Raw genomic sequence first — 23,160 nt, 5'->3', positions numbered from 1 at the left:
ATATATCAGTGTTAGCCCAAGTTTCTCACATTTCTTTGCAGTGTCAGAAGAACAAACAACCCACCCTTATCCAAATGAGCCTCTCTAAGGAAAGGTTGTGCCTCACTCGCATCTCAATCAAAAGCTGCTCCAAGAACAGGCTCCCCACCAAAAACTGATCCCAAAACCCCTGCCATCGTGGGTGCTGTGATGGTACAGGACAATTACACTGAGACACAAAGCTGGATGACAGCAGACAAATATGAAGTGGCACATCATGTGCTGTTTGCAAAAAAACAAGCCTATATGGCCATCCACTAACAATCACACCTTGTATCATCCTGCCCGAGGGGCTGTGCATGTCAAAAAGATCTTGAATGGGACCCAAAAGCAAACAGAAGGCAGTGAAGACTCACGACACAGAGTACTGAACAAGACCCAGAAACACCCTTAACCCCCAATAAAACCTGCTCTTCAGCAATAACCACATTCATTACATTTACCTAAACTGCTGTTCGTATGCATTATTTTAAAATAATGCATGTACTTACAAATACATTTACATTTTTATTGTATTTATATATTTTTACTCATATTTAACCAAACTAAACTCTGGGTTGTTCATGACCTTATCCAAATATCTCTTTCCCCATCCAGTGCAAGACTCCTACACCACGAGGAGCTGTTTGGCTGCATCAGCAACAGTCTTCACACCTCACCTAGGTCAAAATTCAGGTTAATTTCAGGGAAATATACTGGTTTCTGAAAAGACACTGCAGCCACCTTTTCTAAAACCTTCTGACCTTCCAACCTGGCTAAAGATTCTCAGTTTCCAAAATATAGTGTATCAGTGGTTCATCAAAACCAACATTCCTTCCTCCTCTGTCAGTATCTCATAAACCACTCAAGAGCATCCAAAGGAAGAGTTTGCCACGTGTAAGCTTTCAGACACCTCAGCCTAGTTCCCCAAGATAAAAGACTTTTTAAGCTGGCAAAAAGAAATAAATAATAATTTAATTGCACAAGACTCTTGAAGGAGCCAGAGATCATACAAATATTTGAGAGAGAAGTTTGCAGAATAAATAGAGAGAAGAAAGAGCTTTGTTATAGTCACAGAAGCAGCTGTCATGGGGGAAGGAGGGAAAAGCAGTGCTCAGAATCGGCAGTGAGTCACTTTCATTGCAGAGGGAGGCTTCAGGCAGTGCCCTATATTCAGAAGTGGGGAAAACATCAGTGAGTTGTATTTCTCTCTTTTTCAGTGGTTCCTAAGGCCAACCTACCTATGAGGAAGGCAAAATCCTTTCCTTTAGGGCTAGGGGTTGCCTCTCACTCTGGCAATGGAAGCAAGTGCTCCTTGCTTTTCACAGGGTCCTCAGCTCTTCCTAGACTGACAGTCACACAACATGCCAGTACCCAAAACACCACATGCTACAGCTGGTCCGAGCAGCTCATAGACCTCGTTGTTCCTTGTTGCAACTCTCAGCTCACTTTCCTGAAGTTCCAGCCAGATCCTTGTGCTGGAAAATCCTTAAAGAGAAACCCTTACGGTGCAATGCCACTAAAAACTAACTCTGAGATGTGTCTCCTTGCAAGTTCATTTTCCACCTTAGGATAATGAAATTAAGTTTTATGCTAAAGGTTAAATGAACTTAATTTAAATTGTTAAATTAGATTAGTTTTAGGCTAAAGGTTAATGAACCCTGCTCTTTTTGTAACAGATGCTACCTATTGTTATGAAATGGTAGTGGTAGGAAATTATTACGGTTGTTAGATATTTAGGACTATGTGTGTTATGTTAGGAAACCAGAAAGTAGGAAAATCCAAAATGAGTATTTCCATTCTGAACTTCCTGGGTTGAAACTCAAAGAAAACACAATTTGTGAACTCACACAGAAGTCGGAACTCCAGAAGCCATCTAAGAAGGTGGCAGTTCTTATCTGCTGAGTCTTCCCATTCCAAACTGCAACTTCACTTTGCTTTACAAGATCAAGAAACTTAAAACTTCCACAGCCACATTTAACCAGCTGGAAGACACTTGGGCAATGATCTTAAATTTCTTGTGCCACGCTTCTACTCCGGCAGGCTGTGCAGAGATACTAACAAAACTCAGCAGGGTTTCTCTCAATCACAAACAGCACATCTAGCAAATGCAACACAAATACTGTGCTTTGAGACTAAAAATTGCATGGACTAAGTGCCAGAAAAAGCTTTTGCTGGAGGTATGCTTTCAGTGGGGGTTGAACATACCTCCTTTCCATCTCTAATTTCTGCTTTTTTGCATCCTTCAGAGGAGATGACAGCAAAAATTGGTATTACTACTGTCAGATGGTTTGGTATGATATTATTCTGGGTAATGCAGGTTCCTCTGGATTTCTCAGTTGTATTGCCATATTTGTTAAGGGAACAGGGAGAGAATGAACATCTGAAATGTAGTTGTGCACTGAAAATAAACAAATAAATAAAAAAAAAATCCTTTACAAAGCCCATCCTAGAAACTGGTTTTCTGAGGATGAGCAGGACAGAAGAATTAGCCTAAAAGTCAAGCCCAGAAGTATTTGGGTCTAGTTAGAGCTGGAGGACACAACACACACAAGCCACAACAGGAGCCTAGCAGGCTTCAGTCACACTGTATGTCATGGGGAGAAAATCACAGAGGCGTAAGTGTAAGGATCTGGAGCTTAGGGACAAGAAGAATTGTAGGGTAGGACAATAGCTGGGAAGACACAAGATGACTATGGTGAGTCAGAACTTCTGCAGGGAGATGGAGGCTGTTACTGCAACTCATGCAGATTTATTTGGTTTTGACCTGAGTGGCACTTTTACTTTTGGGAACGTAAGGAAAGCAGACAAGAGGCAGAATTGGAGCCTGGAATAAGAAACACGTTAAGGGCTTCAGCCATGAGAATTCACATCTACTGCAGAGCAAACTGCTGAGGCCTCCAAGTGTCACATGTCAAAGGAAACCCAAGAAAAGTTCCAGTGGAAAAAGCACACTTCACCATAAGGGGGCTTGTTACCACCACGAATGACTCAAACTGGTAGCCCACTAGAGAACAGATGTTACTCAGAGAGAAACACCTGTGAGCCCACCTCAGGCCCAGAAGCCAATGGAGAGCTACAGCTTTCCAGCTGCCATTTCTAATAGAGACATTACAGGAGACTTGCGGTTATTACCACATTTAGACAAATTCTTTGGGCTCTTGGAGCCATGCAGCATGTTACAGGACCAAGTACGAACTCACCTTCAGACTGTTGTATGCAAAATCCTCATAGTCTGAAGAAACTTCAGTCTTCACATCGATTTCCTGCATGGATTAAAGAGATAAATTTATATTTAAAAGCAACCAGAGGAACAGGCACATGGCACAGGATAGCTAGGCATGCCTCCATCTACAGCCAGCCCCACTGTAGCGCTGCCAGCCAGCTCAACTGAAATAATGTTATTAATTGCCATTAGACAGAGTCCCAGCAACACATAGTGGGGTGGGGGTCACTTAAGGAGAAAATGGTTTAATCTCTCGTTAGTATCTTGACAACTGTGGCTTGCTGCAGCTTTCAAACAATGACAGTCATCAGGGTAACAATCCTCAACACAGCAGTTGGAGACCAGGTTTTCCATCTGCTTCTGCAGCAAGGAGGAGAGCCTGGGGAGTATTTCTACTTCATGTGCTTCCCGCAAATTGCTAGAGACAATTCATAAGAATATCTAGTGAAGCAAGTAAATAGTTACTGTTGATGATTTTGTTGAACCTCTTATTGTGTTCATCAAAAGATGTATAGATCTCACACTGGAAAGTAATGAAACAATTCCCAGACAAAGCAACAGAAGCCCCAGAAATTTCAAATATAAATCCAAGAGTGATGCCATTTGCTCAGCATTTCATACAAAAGCATCTTTACTGCTTCATGACATCATGCACACAGCACTGCTGTTTCATGGCATGCATCATCTCCCACACTCTGGCCTCTGAACAAGCCACAAAGCCTCAGTTACAGAAGGCAGACTAAAATGTATACAGGAGATCTGCTACTAAAAGCTCCCCATGCCAAACACCAGCTCACTGGCAGCTAGAGAGCTGTATTTCCAGACTAGCTGCAGACCTGGGCTGTTAGTAGTCTTGAATTTTTCAAGTATTTTTTTTTTCACTTGCTTCCAAGCAAATTACTCAAACTGTAGTACATATCAAATAATAATCATAAATAATAAAGAATATATCAAAGCAATATCCCTGTCCTGCAAAAGAAAAGAAGAAGCCATTCTTCTAACAGCTATCGTGCTATTTTTGATTTATTATACTGTTTTTTAAGCTACATTCCTATATGATTGTTATTGGGTGAAAAAAACCCCACCACACAGATTGTAACACCACCAAACTGAGGATGCAAGCATGACATGCCTGTGAAGTATTTAACAGTTCACGCCGCACATTGATGGATGGAGGGGAAGCCAGGACTGCAAAGAAATGCTTGAATAACCTGAACCAACCAAAATAAAGGACTGCTGGAGATGTGGGGTACTGGGGCCTTTGCCTACACAGCTCCCAAGCACTGACATGCCTCTAGGTTTGATCCAGCCAAAAGGTGGTATCTGTGTGTCCATAAGGCTGCAGCATCATGTCCATGTGCAATCCTCCAAACAGAATCACAGAATCCTAAAATCATTTAACTGGAAAAGACCTTCCAGATCACCAAGTCCAACCGCTAACCCAGCACTGCCAAGGCCACCGCTAAGCCCTGGCCCCGAGCGCCACAGCTACAGGTGTTATAAATCCCCCCAGGGCGGGTGCCGCCAGCCCCCCGGGCAGCCTGTGCCAGCCTTGGCCACCCTTTCCGTGACGGGATTTTCCCTCATTCCCAACCTAACCCTCCCCCGGCACAAGGTGAGGCCGTTCCCTCTCGTCCTGTCGCCTGTTCCCTGGGAGAAGAGCCCGACCCCCCTGGCTCCAGCCCCTCTCAGGGGGTTGCAGGGAGCCAGAAGGTCTCCCCTCAGCCCCCCCTCTCCAGGCTGACCCCCCAGCTCCCCCAGCCGCTCCCCACAGCACTTGTGCCCCAGCCCCTTCCCCAGCCCCCTGCCCGGCTCTGGGCACGCTCCAGCCCCTCAGGGTCTGTCTGGGAGCTTCATTATTTTCAGTGCCCTGTTTAAGCCTGATACCACGAACAAGTAAGCATTTGCCATAGCACCACAACTCTGCAATCCCTCTCATGCAATTAACAATGTATTTCTGTAGCACGAAATCAATTTCATCCATCACACCCTACCATCCCACCTGCATTCCTCCCATGTGCTCCAAGGCCCACTTCAATCACCCCTGCAGAGCAGGGCTCTCCACCTCCCCCTGAGCGTGCCCCATGTACTGTACCTCCACTTGCTGTATTCCATCCTCGGTGTCTTCTATCTCAGAGGTTGATATGGATGGATAATTGGAATCTGACTCCAAGCTGCTCTGGTTGGATGAGTTTCTTCTGTGCCCTGGTACTTCCTGCCAAGGAGCGGTGCAGATATGTAGAGCATTCAGGGTTTAAGGAAGGATCCTTCACAAAGCATTAGTTTCTTAGAGCAAATATTTGTCTATATAGTAAGGTTACCTTTATGAAAGGCCTGACTGTCACTTTGTAGTGAATTCCAGTTTCTAGTTCTTATGCCCTAGTGTAACATTCACATTAACACAAGGGAATACTTTAAAACATGACGTGATACAGAATCTCAGTTTAAAAATTCTCCATTAATTAAATGTTTCTTCATGACACCAGATGCCTGTTAAGTGCAAACATGCAAATCTGAGCTCAAAATTACGCTCACAGTTCACAGAACCCTGTGGGCCTCCCTCTAAACGCTCAACCTTCCACCTAATCTGGTAGCCCTTTAGCAATTATCTAATTTTCAACAGTTCTACCACTGTAGCAAAGCTGAACCTAAAAACTTCAGCTTCTGAAATCCTGAAGTCACGTTGATGGTTTTGTTTGTTGGGTTTTTTGTTTTTATTTTCTTTAACCAAACACACTAGAACATTGCTGAAACAAAAAGCAAAACAAGAAGCATGAACCAGCTTTTGCTGAGATTCACAGAGATCTCTAAGTAGTTAACAGAGAAGTGTGAAAGATCAGGCCTCTTTTTAAAAGCACACATATGGTTTGGCTTCAGCACAGAAGTTCAGTCTTAGAAATATCAAGCACAAATGGCACAATAACATCACTTCTGTTAAGTGTTCTGGTGTTCCAGCCATCATCACCAGGTCTAGGACACAACAGAATAGGGGTAATTCCAGTTTTATTACCTGTATAATAATAATTTCATCCCACAAGCGGTCGTATCTCTGCTCCAGCACTGAATACTCTTTTACCAGGTTCTGATAACGAGATCTCTCTTCTTCCAGCTCTTTCCTCATCTGGATATTTTCCTCAACTGTATTTCGTGCATATTCATCTTTAAAATATGAAAAAGAAAAAAAAATTGTGATCAACATCGCCAAAATTAACTTTTGTAAATATGTGCAATAACAACAAGTAATTAACAAAATGCTCTCTGCCAGGAACCTTTAGAATACATGTAAGCATTCTCTAATATTTAGAGACTATTATAATCTAGATCTGTCTCCTTGCCACTTGGAACAGCTTGAGCTGTTCTGCCTGGAAAGCACACTGCTCTGCCTTTTGAGTTAATGAAAGGTCTCCAGCACCTATAGACCATCAGACATATTATGCTTAACTCAGCTGTGCCAACTCCAGCTCCCATGGGCCTGCCATAAACCCACTTCAGAAAAGACCAGCACAGTATGGAAATACATTCATGTGTAAGAAGTGGTACTTGCTGCAGCTAAAGACTTCTCTGCCTGCTTCCCACCACCAGATCTGGCATAGGAGCCCATCAACAGCAGCATCTTTTTCTCATGTCATCATCAACACTTGCCATGTTAAGACAGTGGGGGTTCGAAATATTTCACAACCAAATAAATTAATTTTTTTGTTACAGACTTCCTTTTGGAAGCAAATCTGGTCCCTCCTCTTTCTAAGGAACCACGAGAATATAGTCCATGCGTCCTTTTAAATGGGTGAGCACCAAACAAACCCTTCCACTTGCTTCCCCCAAGCTTCAATGCTCTGAATGCATCCTGTAAGAGACAAAGAAACATTTGCAGCGATTTTCTTTTTAACATGTTATTTTCATTCCTTTACATTGGGCTGAGAGCAAGAGGTACTTCACGAGTACCACGGAGCACTGATAGATACACAATACAGAATGATGCATGATGTTCTTCGTAAATCCTGTAACCAAATCAAAGCCAAAACGGATGATAAAAAATACAAAAGCTCAATACACGCATGAGAGTTTCTTTTGTGGCTTGGGATTTTCCCAGACTGCTTTTCTCTACAGACGCCTCACCATCTAAGTGTCTGCTTTAAAAAACACTCCCAGACTCCTGTCACGTTACAGAAATCCTTTGTCACAGCTCAGTGTTGTTAACTGTGCAGTTCCTTGGATCCTTTATTCAGTCTTGGGACACTGTCATTCTCTACCCTCCACTCCCAGCAGCCCCCTCTGCCTCCCACATCGCCTGCAGCAAGTGCTGCAACACAGCTAAACTAAAAAGCCCTTTTAGGTACTTTATTCCATATTTCACCAATTAAACCAGCCTCTGTCTGAACATCCACCAGCAGGACAGCATGAACAGAGCTACCTGCACAACAGAACAGTGACAAAAACCACCAGAAAAGGGTTGCAGGAAGATTAGCACTTTTCAAGGTAGGAAAAGCACACAGGAAAAACAACCTTCAAGGGAGAACAGTTAAGCTCCTCGCTCAGTGGAGGCATAATGATGCTATAAGCATTTTTTCTTACTTTCAGATTGACACAGGATACTTCTGTCAAGCTCCTCTTTTTCCTGCTTCAGGAGAGCATTTTCTTCTTCCAAGTCGGATATGAGCTACAAAACAAGACAAAGAATTACTGCTTGCTGCAGGTCAGAGCCTCTGCAGAGGGATTACATTTCACCTGGCTGGAGCCAGGGAGCTTTGTTCGGGCTTTCTTTGCCATTTAAAAGATCTATCCCCTTGTGCTTTGCCAGTTTTTCTTTGTACATCAGGAGCTGAAGAGCAGGAGAACTGTGCTGAAACAACAGAGCCTAACTCTTCCCTGGGTGCATTTCTCCCTTAAATTCATGTTTTCAACAGAATCTCGTAAAACACTGAGCAGCTGGATATGGTGACCACAATCTGCAGGAATGAAACTCTTACAAGTGATCAGGTCATCAAATCAGAGGTTTATTTCCGCACCTCAACAGGCTTCATCATTATCTTAACCACAGCACTGACTGCTGTTGGGAGGGGAAAAAACCCAATCTGCTAATCGTTTCGAGCAACGTAGCACTTAGCAGTTAAGGTGGACACTACAAATGCCAGCAACAACACTAAATAGTTCAGGCTTTTCCAGGTTCATGTGTATTGTACCCAATTAATGTAATATGATTTGTCACTGTAATGCTTCACACTACTGCAGAACCTCTAGCATGGTGATGCATGGCATGTACTGGGGCCTTTGGTAATAAAACAGGAGCGTGTGTAATAATTAACACCAACAGTTGCCTAGCAAAAATTAGTGAGAACAGAAACTACACCCTGCAAAATACTATTATTCTCTTTTAACTACCTCTTTATTAAAGATGAAGGGAAGCAAGGCCACTTGCTACAGCTATAAGGCTGGACTGATGCTGACAGCAACCAATCCTATAATTTTGTTCATCCTCAGGAATTTTGATGTTTTCCACAGTGTTATCTCAGAACACAAAAACATCACATTATCAAGTGAAATATGGTGCTACGGTGAAGCAGGATGATTCTGCTGCTGTCAGACAGGAGAACAAACTGACACATCACCCCAGCACAATGTCATCTCTACGGCTGCTGCATCACATCCTCTAGGCATGGCTTAGAAAACAGGTACACACAACAGAAGAATCTCAAGATGCCAAAGATAAACACCACTGTACACACCATAATAAAAGTTTTCAGTGCTCAAGAGTAATAATTTTGCTGTCACCACTACACAAAATTTAGAGGGAGCCCATCTGGCATGCATTCCTAGCACAGACTTCAGTCTTCCACACCAACGTGTTCAAATCAAGGAATTTTATCAAGTACCAGATACATACAAATGGTGAAGATAAAAGCAGAACAAGTATTTTACTGTAAGTCAAGATCGAAGCAGCCATATCCCACACACAGAAACTGGAAGACCCCACTACCCCTTGCTCTCTGATCTGCTCATTTGCTTCAGCTGTCTCCACAAGACTATAATCTCCTGCATCTCATATATATAATAGGAAAGTTGGAGGCTGGAGATAACAATTAGAGTGAAGAAAACACAATTTAAGGTATACAGAGCTACTGGTATTTTTAAATGCTCTGAACTGAACTACGATTTTAATATTCTGTACCAAAACCAATCACATTCCCTCATTTGTACATCACTGAAATAAATACCGCAGTAGATATGCAGCCATTAAATCAGCACTAGTGTCTTCGAGTTCGGAAGAATTCTTAAAAAATAGGTGAAAAGCTACAAGAGTGGTAGAAGGGAAGGAAAACCTGCACTGCAATGGGACAGCAAGGAATTCAAATCTTTTCCCTGATGGAATGAGTTAAGGTAATGGGATTATTTTACCACTTCTCTTTAATGGGTGCTGATAATGAACCCTTCAGCCCAAAGGACAAAGCTATGATGGCTGGAAAACAAAACTAGACAAAAATTTGGAGTATTTTCAACTGTGTTGGGGGGTATTTCAGAACTGAAAGACTCGGTAGAATCTGCAATTATTCCCAGGTTTTAAAAATTTCTAATCCACATTGGGTATAGATGTTTTTAAGACGTGATTGTAAGTGGTTGAGCTTGTTTATCGCATTCCTTTCCAGTGAAACAGAAACAAGCTGCAATTCAAATTTGTGTTTAACAGAAACCTAATGAAAATGAAAACAGTCCCTTAAACACAGGTAGAGGCAAGCCGAGCAGGTTCCACAACAGTCAAGCAGCACAAACTCCATCTCTGGTACCTACACTGGTACCTTCTGTACCCCTTGCTCACCTTGCCATAGAAACAGATCTTTGAAGATGCTTCAAATGCAACAGCACCTGGTTTGAAGGATTTCTATGGAAAGTGTTGAGTGAGCACTCATGACGGCTTTAACCCTTTGAAATGTTACACTGGAATTACCTGTTTATGAGATTTGGCTCCAGTTGTCCCCCTAACCTTGTGAGGAAAGATGACGGCATTTAAGATTTTCCAAATAAAACTCCTGGCCAGGCTTTGAATCACCTTAGCTCACCAAGTGAAAAGATTAGGTGCTACTAAAAGCCCTAAGAAGAGCTGCTTGTACTCACCCAGATCTGACATTTTAAAATAAGAAGAGTTATTCTAAAATTAAGGAGTCAGAGAGAAAAGCTTTAAGGAAGAGATTAAAGGACTTTTTCCAGTAACAAAATCATAACTAATACAAATTTGCAGAAGCTGCAGCCCCAGCTGAAGCTGATAAAATTTAAGGCTGTCATTTGTCTCACTCAGAAGTGTCTGACGACTTTGGGTATCATCTCTAGAGCGAATGCATCCCCACCACAGCCACTGCCATCTTGATATTGAAAGCAAAAAGGGCTTCTCACTTGAATACAGTTTTGTGACACTTCCCATGATTTTGGTGGTTATTAGAACTCCTCAAAAATCTCTACCAGAATTTTCTCAGAAAGTGTTTTGGCTAAACAGGAAGGAAGGAAGGGAACAGGTCTTCTCCATCTTCCCACTGACAAGGAACTGAAGGGAGCTACTGAAAGTTGCTGTCAGCAACGGGAGCTCCCACTGCTCAGTAGAAATGTTTTATAATTAAACCATTTATTGTCACGGTAAAGTGCACAGTATTTGCTCTGCTGTAGGCACCTCTACAACAAGGGAAAGCTCTTGCTTTATTTTCATGCTTTTTGAAAGCATTTTTTTGGTCATTAAGCCAACCTTTCTTTTGAGTGCTCGAAGGGGATTTGCAATCAAGAACAAAGCGAAGCGGTTTTTCCCCAGCTGCATCACCTTCAAAATAAAGCATCTTTTCAGGCTCTAAAAGCTTGTGCTGCAGCCAGCTGATAAACTGAGCCCTGTGCCAAAAAGGATCTTCTAATTTGGTGCTGGAGAAAAGAAAATCACTGATTTCATACATCTCTGTGTGGGTACGATACAGGTGCAAAGAGCAGAGTAACTGCTATTCTGACAGCTCTTGGTCCAGCCAGAAGACAACATGGGTACAGGCTGAACGCCCTTTTGAGAAGCACATACAAAAATGCACTTCAGCTGCACTAAATTATTCAGATTAAGTTATCGTGACCACACAGTTCCCACAGGTTTGCACCCAAACCCACCATCTGGTGGCTTATCCCAAGAGGAGCTTGGCCAGGGCAGGTGCTGCTGAGTGAAGTGCCACAGAAGAGCCCCATCTGGGCATTCTTCCATCATAATAAAAACATGGCTAATCCAAGACCTTTTCTTCCCTAATCTCCAGAAGTGACTCATCTTCAGGTTGTCACACAAAAAGCGTATTCTAGAGTAACAGCTGCAAACCAGCTTTTTCTCTGCAACGTATCAAGTAGAAAAGCCCTAAATTCTTTCCAACAGCAGATTAAAGAAACCATTTCAATTGCTGATGCACAAGAAAGATCACAGATTTAACCTGAGCAGTCACATGCACTTGCAGCAGAAAACTAAACCCATACCTTAGTGCTTTAGGTTATGAGAACGGACATGAAGGTTATTCAGAATGAACCTGATCAGCAAAGAAGTTCAGGGTAAAAGGTCCATTTTTACTACTTGCAAAAAAACTCCACACTCTGAAGCCTGCTTCTTCCACTAGAGCACTTTCTCATACAACAGTGGCAATGCTGGACCACCTCCACCTCAAGAGGTCCAGAAAGCATAGAAGTTTGCATGAAGGAGGAAAAAAAAAAGTAAAAGTTTTCAGTCTGCATCACATCTCCAAACCCTACAAAGGCTCACAACAACCAGCCTAACTTGTGTTCGAGCAGTGCCTCTGCTTGGGTGGGACAAGCTGGTCCCCACACAGGTCATACTCTGCATACGCCTACAACACCAACCACTACAACCAGCTGCAACAGCCACGGACTGCACCACAGAGACCAAGCCCTCACGTCCCATACCAGGCTGGGCTGAGGAATGACATCTTCCTAATATTTACAGCATCGGCAACAGCCTTCTCCAGTGTTTTGTACTATATACTGTGAGGAATCACTACATACACAACACTCTTGCATATCCACATTTATTAACCACCCTTATTTCCAGATGGGACTGGAATTGTGGAGTTTCTTCATGGCTGGCAGTACAAAAGGCATCAAGATGGGGCATCCTCCTGACATGAGGCAGTCGCTGCTCCTGCAGGGATATCCACCTGCCCTTCCTGCCCTGTGACCTAGCTACAAAGGCAAAATTTAGGGGCATTCATTAACAAAAAGGAAAAAAAAAATCTGAATTAAAGAGTAGTAATTCTTTCCCCTTCAGACCTATTTTTTTCATGTACTTTCACCAGTATGACCACCTGCAGGAGTCCTACACAACATGAGATGTGACAAACAGACATACCCTTCTCAATAGGTCTTGCTCCTTAATGTAGCTGTCTTCCATAACCATCCTCTCACTGTTGGCTTTCTCAAGCTTCAGCCGGAGGTGCCCCACCTCTTCTTGCAAGCTCACAAGCTGGCTGCTGTCACCCCACTGGCTCTGCTGATATTGTGCCAGTTCCTTCTTCAGCTTTTCCACCTCAGAGGAGTAGGATGACATAAGCGTAGAGAGCTGTTCATTCAGAAGTTTGTATTCCTTGTTCTGCAGCCAACATCCCCAAAAGAAGAAAGACATACCATAAGCAAGATCAATGCATGCACCTGATGCACTACAAAAGTAACTGTTAAAAATCCTTGAACATGGTGGGTAATAAACTTCCAATAACAAACATTTCCAGGAAAATGCTAAAAGCTCAAGACAATTCCAAACTGTGACAAAAGCTCAATAATATTTTGGTAACAATTATACAAGCATTTGTTAAATTGATGTTAATTTAAATTTTAAATAAACCTTGAAGCAAAGGCAAACAATGCTTGGTAGCGGCTGGCAACCAAACCAAAAATCCTACTTATATTACAGCTTCCACACAATGTTGCTTAATGCAATTGGTTTGCAATTTTTTTTTGTCTGTAACGTCAGGTTTGCAGCTTATCCTTTTATTCCTGTCTCCTAGGCCTGCAGGAACCTGGGGTGACAATGAGTTGTAGCATAATTGCAGCCTCGAGCACAAAAAGCTCCCTAAATCCCAGCTTTAAGCCATGTGCCAGCTCAATCACCTCTTTATTTGCTCAGATTTTCCCTTTTAAAGCACTTAGCAAGGATTTGCTCCCAAGGTTTGAGACCTTAAAATTCAGCAGCCTCATTTGATTTTTCTGTGGTTCAAATCAAAGTCAATGGGGACTACACAGTGACTAATAAAACAGCATCATTATTAACCAGCCCCAGAAACGACATTCACAACAGACCAAGAGCTTCAGTAAAGAGCCTACGACATAGCTTTGATAACTTTAGGGAGACAATCATGAGAGCAAATGAAGTGTTTTGCAACGTATAGTCTGGTTTTTAGAGTTCCCTTTCTGAAAGCTTTTAATACAGCTTTAAAGATCGGGGCTCCTATCACTCACTGTACAACAGATTCAAAAGGCTTTCCTTTCTTGAATGGGGCTTTGGTAGATACTTTACTTATGTATCACAGATACCAGTTTGGGCCTTTCTTGGTCTTGCTGGAAAACATTTGACAAGAGTTCATTGTTCAGACCAGGTAAGTGTCACAGTAGTCTGTTAACTTTTTTTTTTTTTTTTTTTTAACAAGTGACTTTTTACAAGGGCATGTAGCAATAAGACAAGGGGGAATGGTTTTCAACTGAAAAAAGGAAGATTTATCTTGGATATTGGGAAGGAATTGCTCCCTGTGAGGGTGGGAGGCGCCGGCAGAGGCTGCCCGGGGCAGCTGTGGGTGCCCCGTCCCCGGCAGTGCCCACGGCCAGGCTGGGGCTGGGACCCACCTGGGCTGGGGGGAGGTGGCCCTGCCCGGGGCAGGGGGTGGGACTGGGTGGGCTTTAAGGTCCCTTCCAACCCAAACCATTCGGTGAGTCTATGAACTCAGCCTTTCACTGTTTCTCAGAGCTCTAGTAACCAGCATTGTTACACCAGCTCATGTGAAAATGCTCCTTCCGTCCTGAAGTTTTTAGCTGATGTGGAGGCCAAGATAAGCTGAAGTGAATAAGCCAGAAGTCAAAAGTCTTAAGACACAAATGTATCATTTTAAAAAGTCAATGGACTAGGGAAGTCCTCATTTATAGCTTTTGACTGGTCAGGATGAGCAGAAAAGGTGCAAAGTCACACATCCTGAGATGCAGCTTCTTCCTCCAAGACGTTCACCGGAGTCAAGTAAGCAAGAGAAAGTTTCAATGAAAAAAAAAAAAAAAAGGTATGATCTATCTCTGTGATAGGGTCAAAGGCTCCCAATAGCTCCTGTACAACAGAGTTAGTTTTCAAAGAATTTTATAGCCTAGAAAAAAAAAAGAAAAAAACCCCATGAAAGTAGATAATTTTATCTTCTAGGTCTACACAGCTTCTTCCAGACCAGACAGGCCCCTGTACAAATGCATGGTGAGTGGGCAAATACCAAAATCCCCACCCATACTCTGGATTAGTCTCTTAGATTCCTAATGTGGCTCACAGGACTATTTCTTCTACTACCACACTGACCATCCTTGTGGCCCCTCTACAGGTGACCTCCCGAAGCACACCACTCTCCCTGCAGTCTCAGCACTCTGAAGCAAGATAAAGACATCTCAAATGGAAAAACAAGTAAATAAGGGATATTAACATCTTTTCCTTTGCTCCTTGTAAAGAATTATTAGTGAACATAAAAATTCAGCATTCATACAGTATTAAGGACTTAGTATTTCTGCATGACTGAAGACATTTCCAAAGAGAACCATTCAGAGAGAAAAGCTTTATAGAGAATGGCAATAATCATTCTGGTTCATGAAACTCTGCTGCTTCCCCCAGTCTCTGCTCATTTTCCGACACACAACGTTTCATGGCTTTGTGTCCCAAGGTTTATGTATATAATTTTAAGCATCAGCCAACTGAGATTTCAACCCAGATACAAGACAAATGCACAGGAATATTTTTTCTTGTTATAGGCTGCTAGAGACAGGAGAGAGCATTTAGTGTCTCATACCAAAATGGCTGGTCTCCATTGCAGCTGGAGGTTGCTCCACAGACTCCACTAAACCTGAACTTGCTTTATCTTAAATCATTATCCAGCCTAGCACAGCTATGACAGTCCCGGTTCCAACCCAGGCTCTGCGAAGCAATCTAGAGTTTATTTTGCAGAGACAACAACTTCATCACTGCTGGTACCCAAACTAGCTTTAGTCACAATAAACACTCCCAGAGATACTGCCGCTTGCAGAGACAGTGTGGGGAGCTCACTGTGAGTCTAATTATTGGCTGCGTGAACACAACACTAAATTAGGTAACAGCCTTAAAAGCGTCTCACACAGCTACAACACACACATTCACAGAAACTCACTTAACTGAAAAGAGGAAAAAAGAAAAAAGTGGCCCAACATGGATAGATAAAAGTGGTCCAGTATGGATATTTTGCAGCAAAACAGATTTAAACCTTTCTCGTGTGTGCAAAAAATCCATCACCTGATTCAGAAACTGCATTAAATAGGCCCAGTTACGGATACTAGAGTGCATGAAGCTGACATACAATAATAGGTTTTAATCTTTTTAAAGAAAGATCTTCTCTTCCCCAGGGGCACAGGGAGTATCGCATCTCTCTACTCACGCATGAGTTAAAGCAGCTGCAATGGAAGCATTTCTTTCATGGCTAGTCAGAAAACGATACAACTGCTGCTCTCCAGGTTACCTGCAGATTTTTTTTTCTTACAAATTTCACTGGCATTTTGAAAGGTTGTGTTTATGGATTAGTGAGGACTGAAATAAAGATATTTCTGGGAAATGACGGTGCAACAAATTCACTGCTGCCAGAAAAAAACTCAGTGTACTGAAAGGAAATTCCACTAGAACAGCACTTCTTATTAGCACTTCCAAAGCATCCCAGGGAAACCTGTCAGTCTTGAAACAAGGGTTGAAATTATCTCACTGGACAGACTACAGCGAGTAATACAGAGCAGTAATTCTTTCCTGCAGAAGTTACACACAAAGCAGCAAACTCCTTTAAAATGGTCTGTGCAGAGATCAAGACAAGCTCCAGCCCATTATTTCTGCCTACTTAAAAGCTCTTGATGCCTCCTTCCCTAAAGTAGAGCTTTCTGCTGCTTTCGTAAGTCCCAACAGGAAAGCCAACATTAACCAAAGATTGTTTTTTCTTTATTGTTCCACCCCTGCACTTTTCCTAGCAGTAAATCAGTAAATGGCAAGGAATTGGGGGGGGGGGGGGGGGGGGGGGGCGATCAAAAAAATTAATACTGCTGCTCCACTGCCAATTCCAGCAGACAGCAGACCTAACACTGATGCTCACGCTCATTGCATGACTTCAGCTCAAATACCTGGACCTGAAATGACTCATCCCAATTAATCCAACCGAATACCCTCCAGATGAAGGGTCATATCAAACAGGTTTCTAATATATAAAGAAAACCTTACGCTCAACATTTTCCATTCCTAAGCTATGGCTTGTCTGCAAAATCTAAGGATGCAATCAGGCATTTTAAATTGAAACACTGCGGTTTCAAAGTCAGACTCTACTGCGGTACACACTTTGCAGCCAATTAATACAGCAATGAAAGCAGCCAGCAGTAATGCAAATCCCTGGGTGTCTTGACTCTGCAGTATCTGAGCCAACGCAGAGTCATTTCTCATCATTTTCACGGCAGGAACTCTTGTGTCATACATACACATAGGGATGGGAGAGATTTAAGGCAGCAAGGAAACCAAGTGTGATATATAAGCATCCCTGTCAACATCCCATATAGACTGGTAAACTACGATTGCCAATAACTGGTATTACAGATAACTAGGTCTCCTGACTTACAGAGAACGTTTCTCTTGCCCGTAAAAAGGCTGTTTAAGGATACAGGTGGATATGAATTTCCCCACTGATACTGGTGGATACAATGGGGCCCTATTCAGCTTTTCTTATACTCATCCCTGAAATCTTTGTACAGCACTGGGAAGGAATATAGAGGGTATTTATCAGAGTAACTTGTACACGTTAGTAGGTGGGAAAACCCTCCTACATGTGTAATCAAACTATTATTCTGCAGCTCATTAATGACAAGCAGCAATTGATGAAGACCTCTCTGTGGTCAAGTAGTCACAGTAAGACCATCAAGTCACTCGCACAGGCATCTGTCGCTTCCATGGTACCATCTCACCCCTGATCAAGGCTTACTTCTGCACAGTTGTTATGTCTAGTAACACAAATATGCTCAAACTACTTTGCAAAGCGAGTATTCCCCCAATTTACTGCTGACCTTCTAAGTAACATGACTCCTAAGACATACAGTTCAGTAAAAGAAAAAAACTGTGGCAGACACTGCATCCTCAGTGCTTGCAAAGCAGAAAGCACAATGGAACAATCCAGCCCAAAGCTTGTTTGACATTGGGATCTCACATGGAGCTGGCCTGGGTTTTGAAGCAACACCTTTCAAAACTGCCATTTTACCTTCCTCTTCTGAGTTCTTCTGGGCAGTTCTCACAACAATTACAATGCAGCGCTTGCAGCTTACTGAGCAAGCTCTTCAGACAAGGTGGAGACCCAAGATCCAAGTGCATCTGCACTTCCACGGCAGTGTCCCTTACAAATGGCTGGCCAGCAGTAGCAGAAGGCTACCATGACATCCTTCCTAGACATCATAGGAAGATAAAATCCTTCCTGAGAAGGACAACAGAAGAGAGGCAAAGCTGAAGCAGGAGCATGCTTGTCCCAGCACAGCTCAGGACGTACCTGCTCTTCGATCTTCCTTTGAAGCTGGACCACCTTGTTCTCCATGCCAATGTTGAGCTTCTTCAGGTGCTGGGCTGATCGGGCCTCAATCTTCAGCGCCTTTAGCTCCCGCCTGGCCTTCATGCGCCGGTAGTAGCACTGCAGAACAATGGTAGCATCCCTGACCCGGCGGAAGCGAGTGCGGGCCAGCCAGCCACGGGTGTACTTCTGGAGGATGGTGGCTTTGTGCTCTGCGAGGATCTACAAAACACAGGTAGAAACGGGACAATCAAAGGAAAAAGTCACCTGTAAAGGTAGCAGCAGCCCTAGCTTGGTTGCGACGTGGCACTCAGCACTTCCCAATCTGCCTTTGAAAGGGCTTCTCCTCCAAGAAGGAATGTCCTGGTAGGTACAGGGGGCGACGGCGGGAGATAGAGACTGTTCTTTCACATCCTCTTTCATAGATGGGAAGAACTGCTTCAAACCCCACTCCTGGGGGGTTTCTCTAGTCACTGTGCTCAACTGATGCAGGCAAGACACATCCAGTCCTCCCTTAGGAGCCATGCTGCTCTTTTTAGAGTCAGGCCAGAGAAATGGGGGATATGAGCCTGGCTGGCAAGCAGAAGACTCAATGGGGATGGGGGACATCTTGGCTCAAGTGGGACCAGTACTCAGACCCATGAGATCCACAGCTAGCAGAATAAATAGCCATTAACAGATGCACCAACACTTAGCAATAAATTTACTGTCCCTTCAGCATCAGATATAACTCAAACCAGAACAGGTTTGTAGATTTTTTTCCCCTGTGTCGCACCCCTGTATTATGATAATTTGTACTGCAGATAAACACTGCCCCAGTGGGATTTCTTACCATGCAAATAACCTCCAAATAAAATCCTCAAGTCCTGTCCTTTCACTACAGTCTGCAGCCAGTTCTCTTGCATGATTCAATTTCTACAGACTTTTATCTGGTTTTGTGAAAAGGCTGGTACTTTTGCATTCAATTTCTCCCCAAAAATTTACAGCAATCTTTTCAGTAGGTGGTGGTCTAATTCCTTCCTCTAAAACTGAAGGCTGAATATTAAGAGATACGACCAGCATGCTGCTAATAATTTTAAGTTGATTTATGCTGCAGTATTGTGAGGAAAGAAATCGCAGGAGAATTTACGGATTACCAGACACTTTGCTGTTGTAAGTTTGGAATAAGTTGTCTCAAAAAAGATAACATATCAGCTTCTCTTACAAATCCTTTGTTTCACCCTAAGGTTTTCTTTGCACTTACAAATTTTAGTTCAGAATAAAGGGATTTTGTGAACTCAGGATGCACTAGGAGTTACTCTGTAACGAGCTTCATATGTCTCCAGCCCTGGCAGTCTTAGATGGAAAACACTGGGGGTACCCAAAGAGCTAGAAGAAACCCTACTGAATTGCCTTGAGGCCGACTGCAGCCTTACAGCAAAGTCTTGGTGGGCACAAGGCATGCCCTGACCCCACGGAGCATCACCTGCAGCCCTGCATCTGTTGCTGAGCATGCACGTGAACCAACACCAATGTCCAACACCTGTATCTGGGTGCTCCGGAGATTAAGGATGTTCAGATTTGAGAGGCCTGAACTTCAGCCAACTTCTACACCTCGTTAAGATTTTGCATTGCCTTAGACAGTTTAAATGCTGGACCGGCTGTCTCCCCTGCAGAGGCTTCCGATTTGAAAAACAGATGCTGAAAAAGCAGCAGCAGCACTAATTCCTGATCAGCAGCATCCAGATGCACTGTTTCAGAGGACAACCTTGTTCTCTCTGATGGGTTACATGGAGTCCAGGTAACCTCCATCATCTCCAGGAACAGGCTCTCGGCTCATTGTGCCTCTGATATTCTCTGAGTATTCTCGTGACTACATCTAGGCAGAAATTCAGGTAACTACCAAAACAAGGCTGGACCTGAGGAGTAGACAGAAGGTTCCCCAAAGCTGTTTTCATTTTCCTGACAGGCAGTTTCTCACTGTATCACTTGCTGTCATCAACCTTTAATTCCTTGCTTTCAGCTCCTGGTCCAACACAGAATACTAAGTGGTTAGAACTAATTAAAAAGGGATTTATATCAATAAATAACTTGATACCTTCCATGACAGGCCCTACTGGTCTTCCCACCATACTAGAAACAGCACTGGCAGCACAGCTCAGACACAAATTGGGGTTACCAAGGAGGTTTTTGCTGAGTATGAGTTAGATCAAATGACATTTCCAGATTTGCACAGTGCCTCCTGGCAGCCGAATGACTAATTTAATTTAGCTGCTCCACTGAGGTGCTGCTGCCAAAATCTTTTTTTCTTGCACTGCTTTAAATGGCAATGCTTGCCGTCACCACGTGCTCTCCAGAAACACCAGAGGGCTGTCGGCTTTGTAAAACATCAAAACAGCCGCAATAAATACACCACCGTGCTATGCCAGTGGAGGTAAATATAAAGGCTCTTCCTACCCTTCTCTAACGCAAAGATGCTCCATGGAGTTGTACCTTGTGATAAATCCTCCTGACAAACATGCCCCGAGCAAAAGCCTGAATGGTGATGGTTGCGGTGCGGACCCTCTGGAAAGCTCGGAGGATCTGCAGCATTCGGTACTGCTTCTGGAAAATGATGGCAGCTCTCGTCCTTCTCAGGTGCTCAGCCAGTCTGCAAAGCACAGAAAAGAGATTAGGGGTAAAACTAAACTCCCCTTCTTTCCGTTGTAGTAAGTTTTAAACTGGGCAGAAAGAAAAACCTTTTGCCCAGAAGTAGCTTGACAGTATTCAAAACAGACCATCCCAGCAACAGGGTTGAGAAAAGAGCAGCTGATAGCATGTCTGCCAGAATTATGGGAACACGCATGCAATCAGCGTCCATGGCACCCAGGAGCACTGGGATCAGAAATCAACACACCTCATGACTCCTAAACAGCATTAAACCCAAATATTTCCCCACTTTTCTCTTGGTTTGATCTCTCTGCCTTACATGCTTCAGCCAAACAGTGTCCAGGTTGGCTCCATCACTTCCCTAACTATAAAAAGCAAGCATCACGCAGGGTATCTACCAACTCAGTGAAAACGGCAGCAAATTGATTTGACATTTAAACCAGTGTGCACTGGTTTGGCAACATTCATGAGCAGAGCCTGAAGCAACTCAACAGAGTAAATAATAAGGGATGTGGTCAATTCCATGCCATGCTGCTCCCCATTCTCCAACTGAATTCATGTTCAATTTGCTGTTACACTAGTTAATATATGTCCATAAAACCTCCATTTGATTTGGTAATTAGCTCATTTTGCTGAATTTATGATTCATTTACTGCTCTCAGCATGAGGCATCATATAGATACTTGATCCACCTCGATCAAAACTAAAGAGCCATATAGGATTGGTTTATATATTCTTATTGTCAAGGCTAATGGTTTCTCATTAGAACCCACTGAACTAGAGCTTACAGAAGAGGACAAGCGATGGTCTGTTTCCAAAAAGAGGAGAAAGCATTATTTAGATGACATCCATCCCTACAAAACCCGCACAAAGATGAGAACTGAAAAAAATCACACTGAAGAAACACTGCAGCACGTGGTTTTGGCACATCTGTTTCCAACCACTCTTTTAGCTCGTACACCATCACTTCAGCATCACCAGGGATTCCTCCTCCCCTCCTTAGAAGGATGGATGGCTGATGCGAAGTCAAATATAGAGTCCAAGCCTGTAAGTATGCGTGGAGAGCCCACGGGAGGGGCAGTTAATCACCGACTCTCCCTTTTTCTTAACCATCCTCTCACGGCTTAGGTATCACCTGCCTTATCTTCAAGTCAGCTATAAGACTGCGAGAGGGACCTGCAGCCACCAGCCTAGAGAAGTACCTAAACTTCCAAGGACAAGAAAACCCTGTGCTTATTTGTGTCAAATAAGCTTTGCTTATTTGAGATCTTCACATCCCTGAATTCCTTCACAAGCACAACACCAAAAATCCAGCTAGCATCTCTGATGTTCATTCCAAGGATTTCCTCTAAATCGTACTGTATTTTGGAAGAACATGGAAGTTCTTCACCTTTAGTCGCTTCAATAATTGATAGAAATAGATATTCATTCAGCAATCAGGAGTGAAGAAGTGACTGTGCAGGAGCCTTGTAGCATAGTGGCAGCACCTGTTATTGCCCACGTGCAAGCAGAGTTAATTGGGCTTGCAGATCAGGCAGAAGTACTTCTGATGGGCAGATGCTGACTCAGAGCAAGGGAGAACATTGCTGTTCAAAACCAAACAACATAGCTCACACACCACAGCTTCTTTGAGCAGAAAACAAGAAGGGAAACAAATCTGAAAGGACCCACATCTACTCCTACCTGTGAATTGCCCAAAGCCAGCCTGGCTAGATGCAAGAGAACGGCAGTGTTTGACACCAATATGGGGCACAAGATGCAAGGTGAGCTGTGTGTTGGGATGCTATTACATTACACCAACCCCACATCTCCTACTAGCAGTAGCACTCTCCAGTACAGCACTCTCTACAGAAATCCCAATGAGCCACTGACACAAGGTAGCTTCAGGTTCCTGCACACAGAGAGTTAAACATCGAGCTCTATTACTCTGTACTGTAAATAGCCCCATCGCCAGCAATTTGGACTGATTTTTCTCGTTACAAAGAATACAGTAAATCAGTTCTGAGAACTCCCCTGGGATACCAAGGAGGCACAAACTTGGTCCTTGCAGAAGAGGAACACATACCAACTAGGCAAACTGCTCCCTGGCTGATCCAAACACCCTTTGCCAAAGGAAGTCCCAGAAAAATATCAGTTCTGTGAAACTCTTTCACCTAAACTCCTCAGAGTACTTTAGTCATCTGATTATAACCTAGTTGCCTATGTTATAACCCTGGCCCAGCACCTAGAAATTAAATTAATACCAATATGAAATCAGTTTGAGGCAAAGAAATTTCATCTTTTGCCCCCAAATAAAGCTGGAGAGAGTGGTCAGGAACGAGTCCCGACTTCAGCACAGAAACTTCCACCACAGTAGTACCTACATGCACAATATGGGTCTTGTTTTCACAGGGCTGAAAGGCAACACCCCATGCAGAGCATTTTCAATGCTTCTCACATGAAACCTTAAGTTTAAAGTCTATAAGATGGAACAGATTGAAAACACAAAGTACCCAAAAG

General features: G+C 43.2%; 1 protein-coding gene across 2 annotated transcripts in view; it reads right to left on the bottom strand.

Moving 5' to 3' along the window:
* MYO5B (myosin VB) overlaps window positions 1-23,160 on the bottom strand; it is a 148,950-nt gene that overhangs the window by 25,143 nt on the left and 100,647 nt on the right. For both annotated transcript variants that reach the window (XM_055698330.1, XM_055698329.1), the window contains exons 20-26: window positions 20,506-20,662; window positions 18,016-18,255; window positions 12,603-12,842; window positions 7,817-7,901; window positions 6,255-6,403; window positions 5,340-5,459; window positions 3,222-3,284 (exon numbers count right to left, since the gene is read on the bottom strand). In XM_055698330.1, coding sequence (XP_055554305.1) covers window positions 3,222-3,284; window positions 5,340-5,459; window positions 6,255-6,403; window positions 7,817-7,901; window positions 12,603-12,842; window positions 18,016-18,255; window positions 20,506-20,662 — 1,054 coding nt within the window. The remainder of the gene's footprint in view (window positions 1-3,221; window positions 3,285-5,339; window positions 5,460-6,254; window positions 6,404-7,816; window positions 7,902-12,602; window positions 12,843-18,015; window positions 18,256-20,505; window positions 20,663-23,160) is intronic.

This window comes from Falco cherrug, chromosome Z (genome assembly GCF_023634085.1).
Source record: "Falco cherrug isolate bFalChe1 chromosome Z, bFalChe1.pri, whole genome shotgun sequence".
NCBI lineage: Eukaryota > Metazoa > Chordata > Aves > Falconiformes > Falconidae > Falco > Falco cherrug.
The sequence above is the reverse complement of the archived record's forward strand: the minus strand, read 5'-3'. Positions and strand labels throughout refer to the sequence as shown.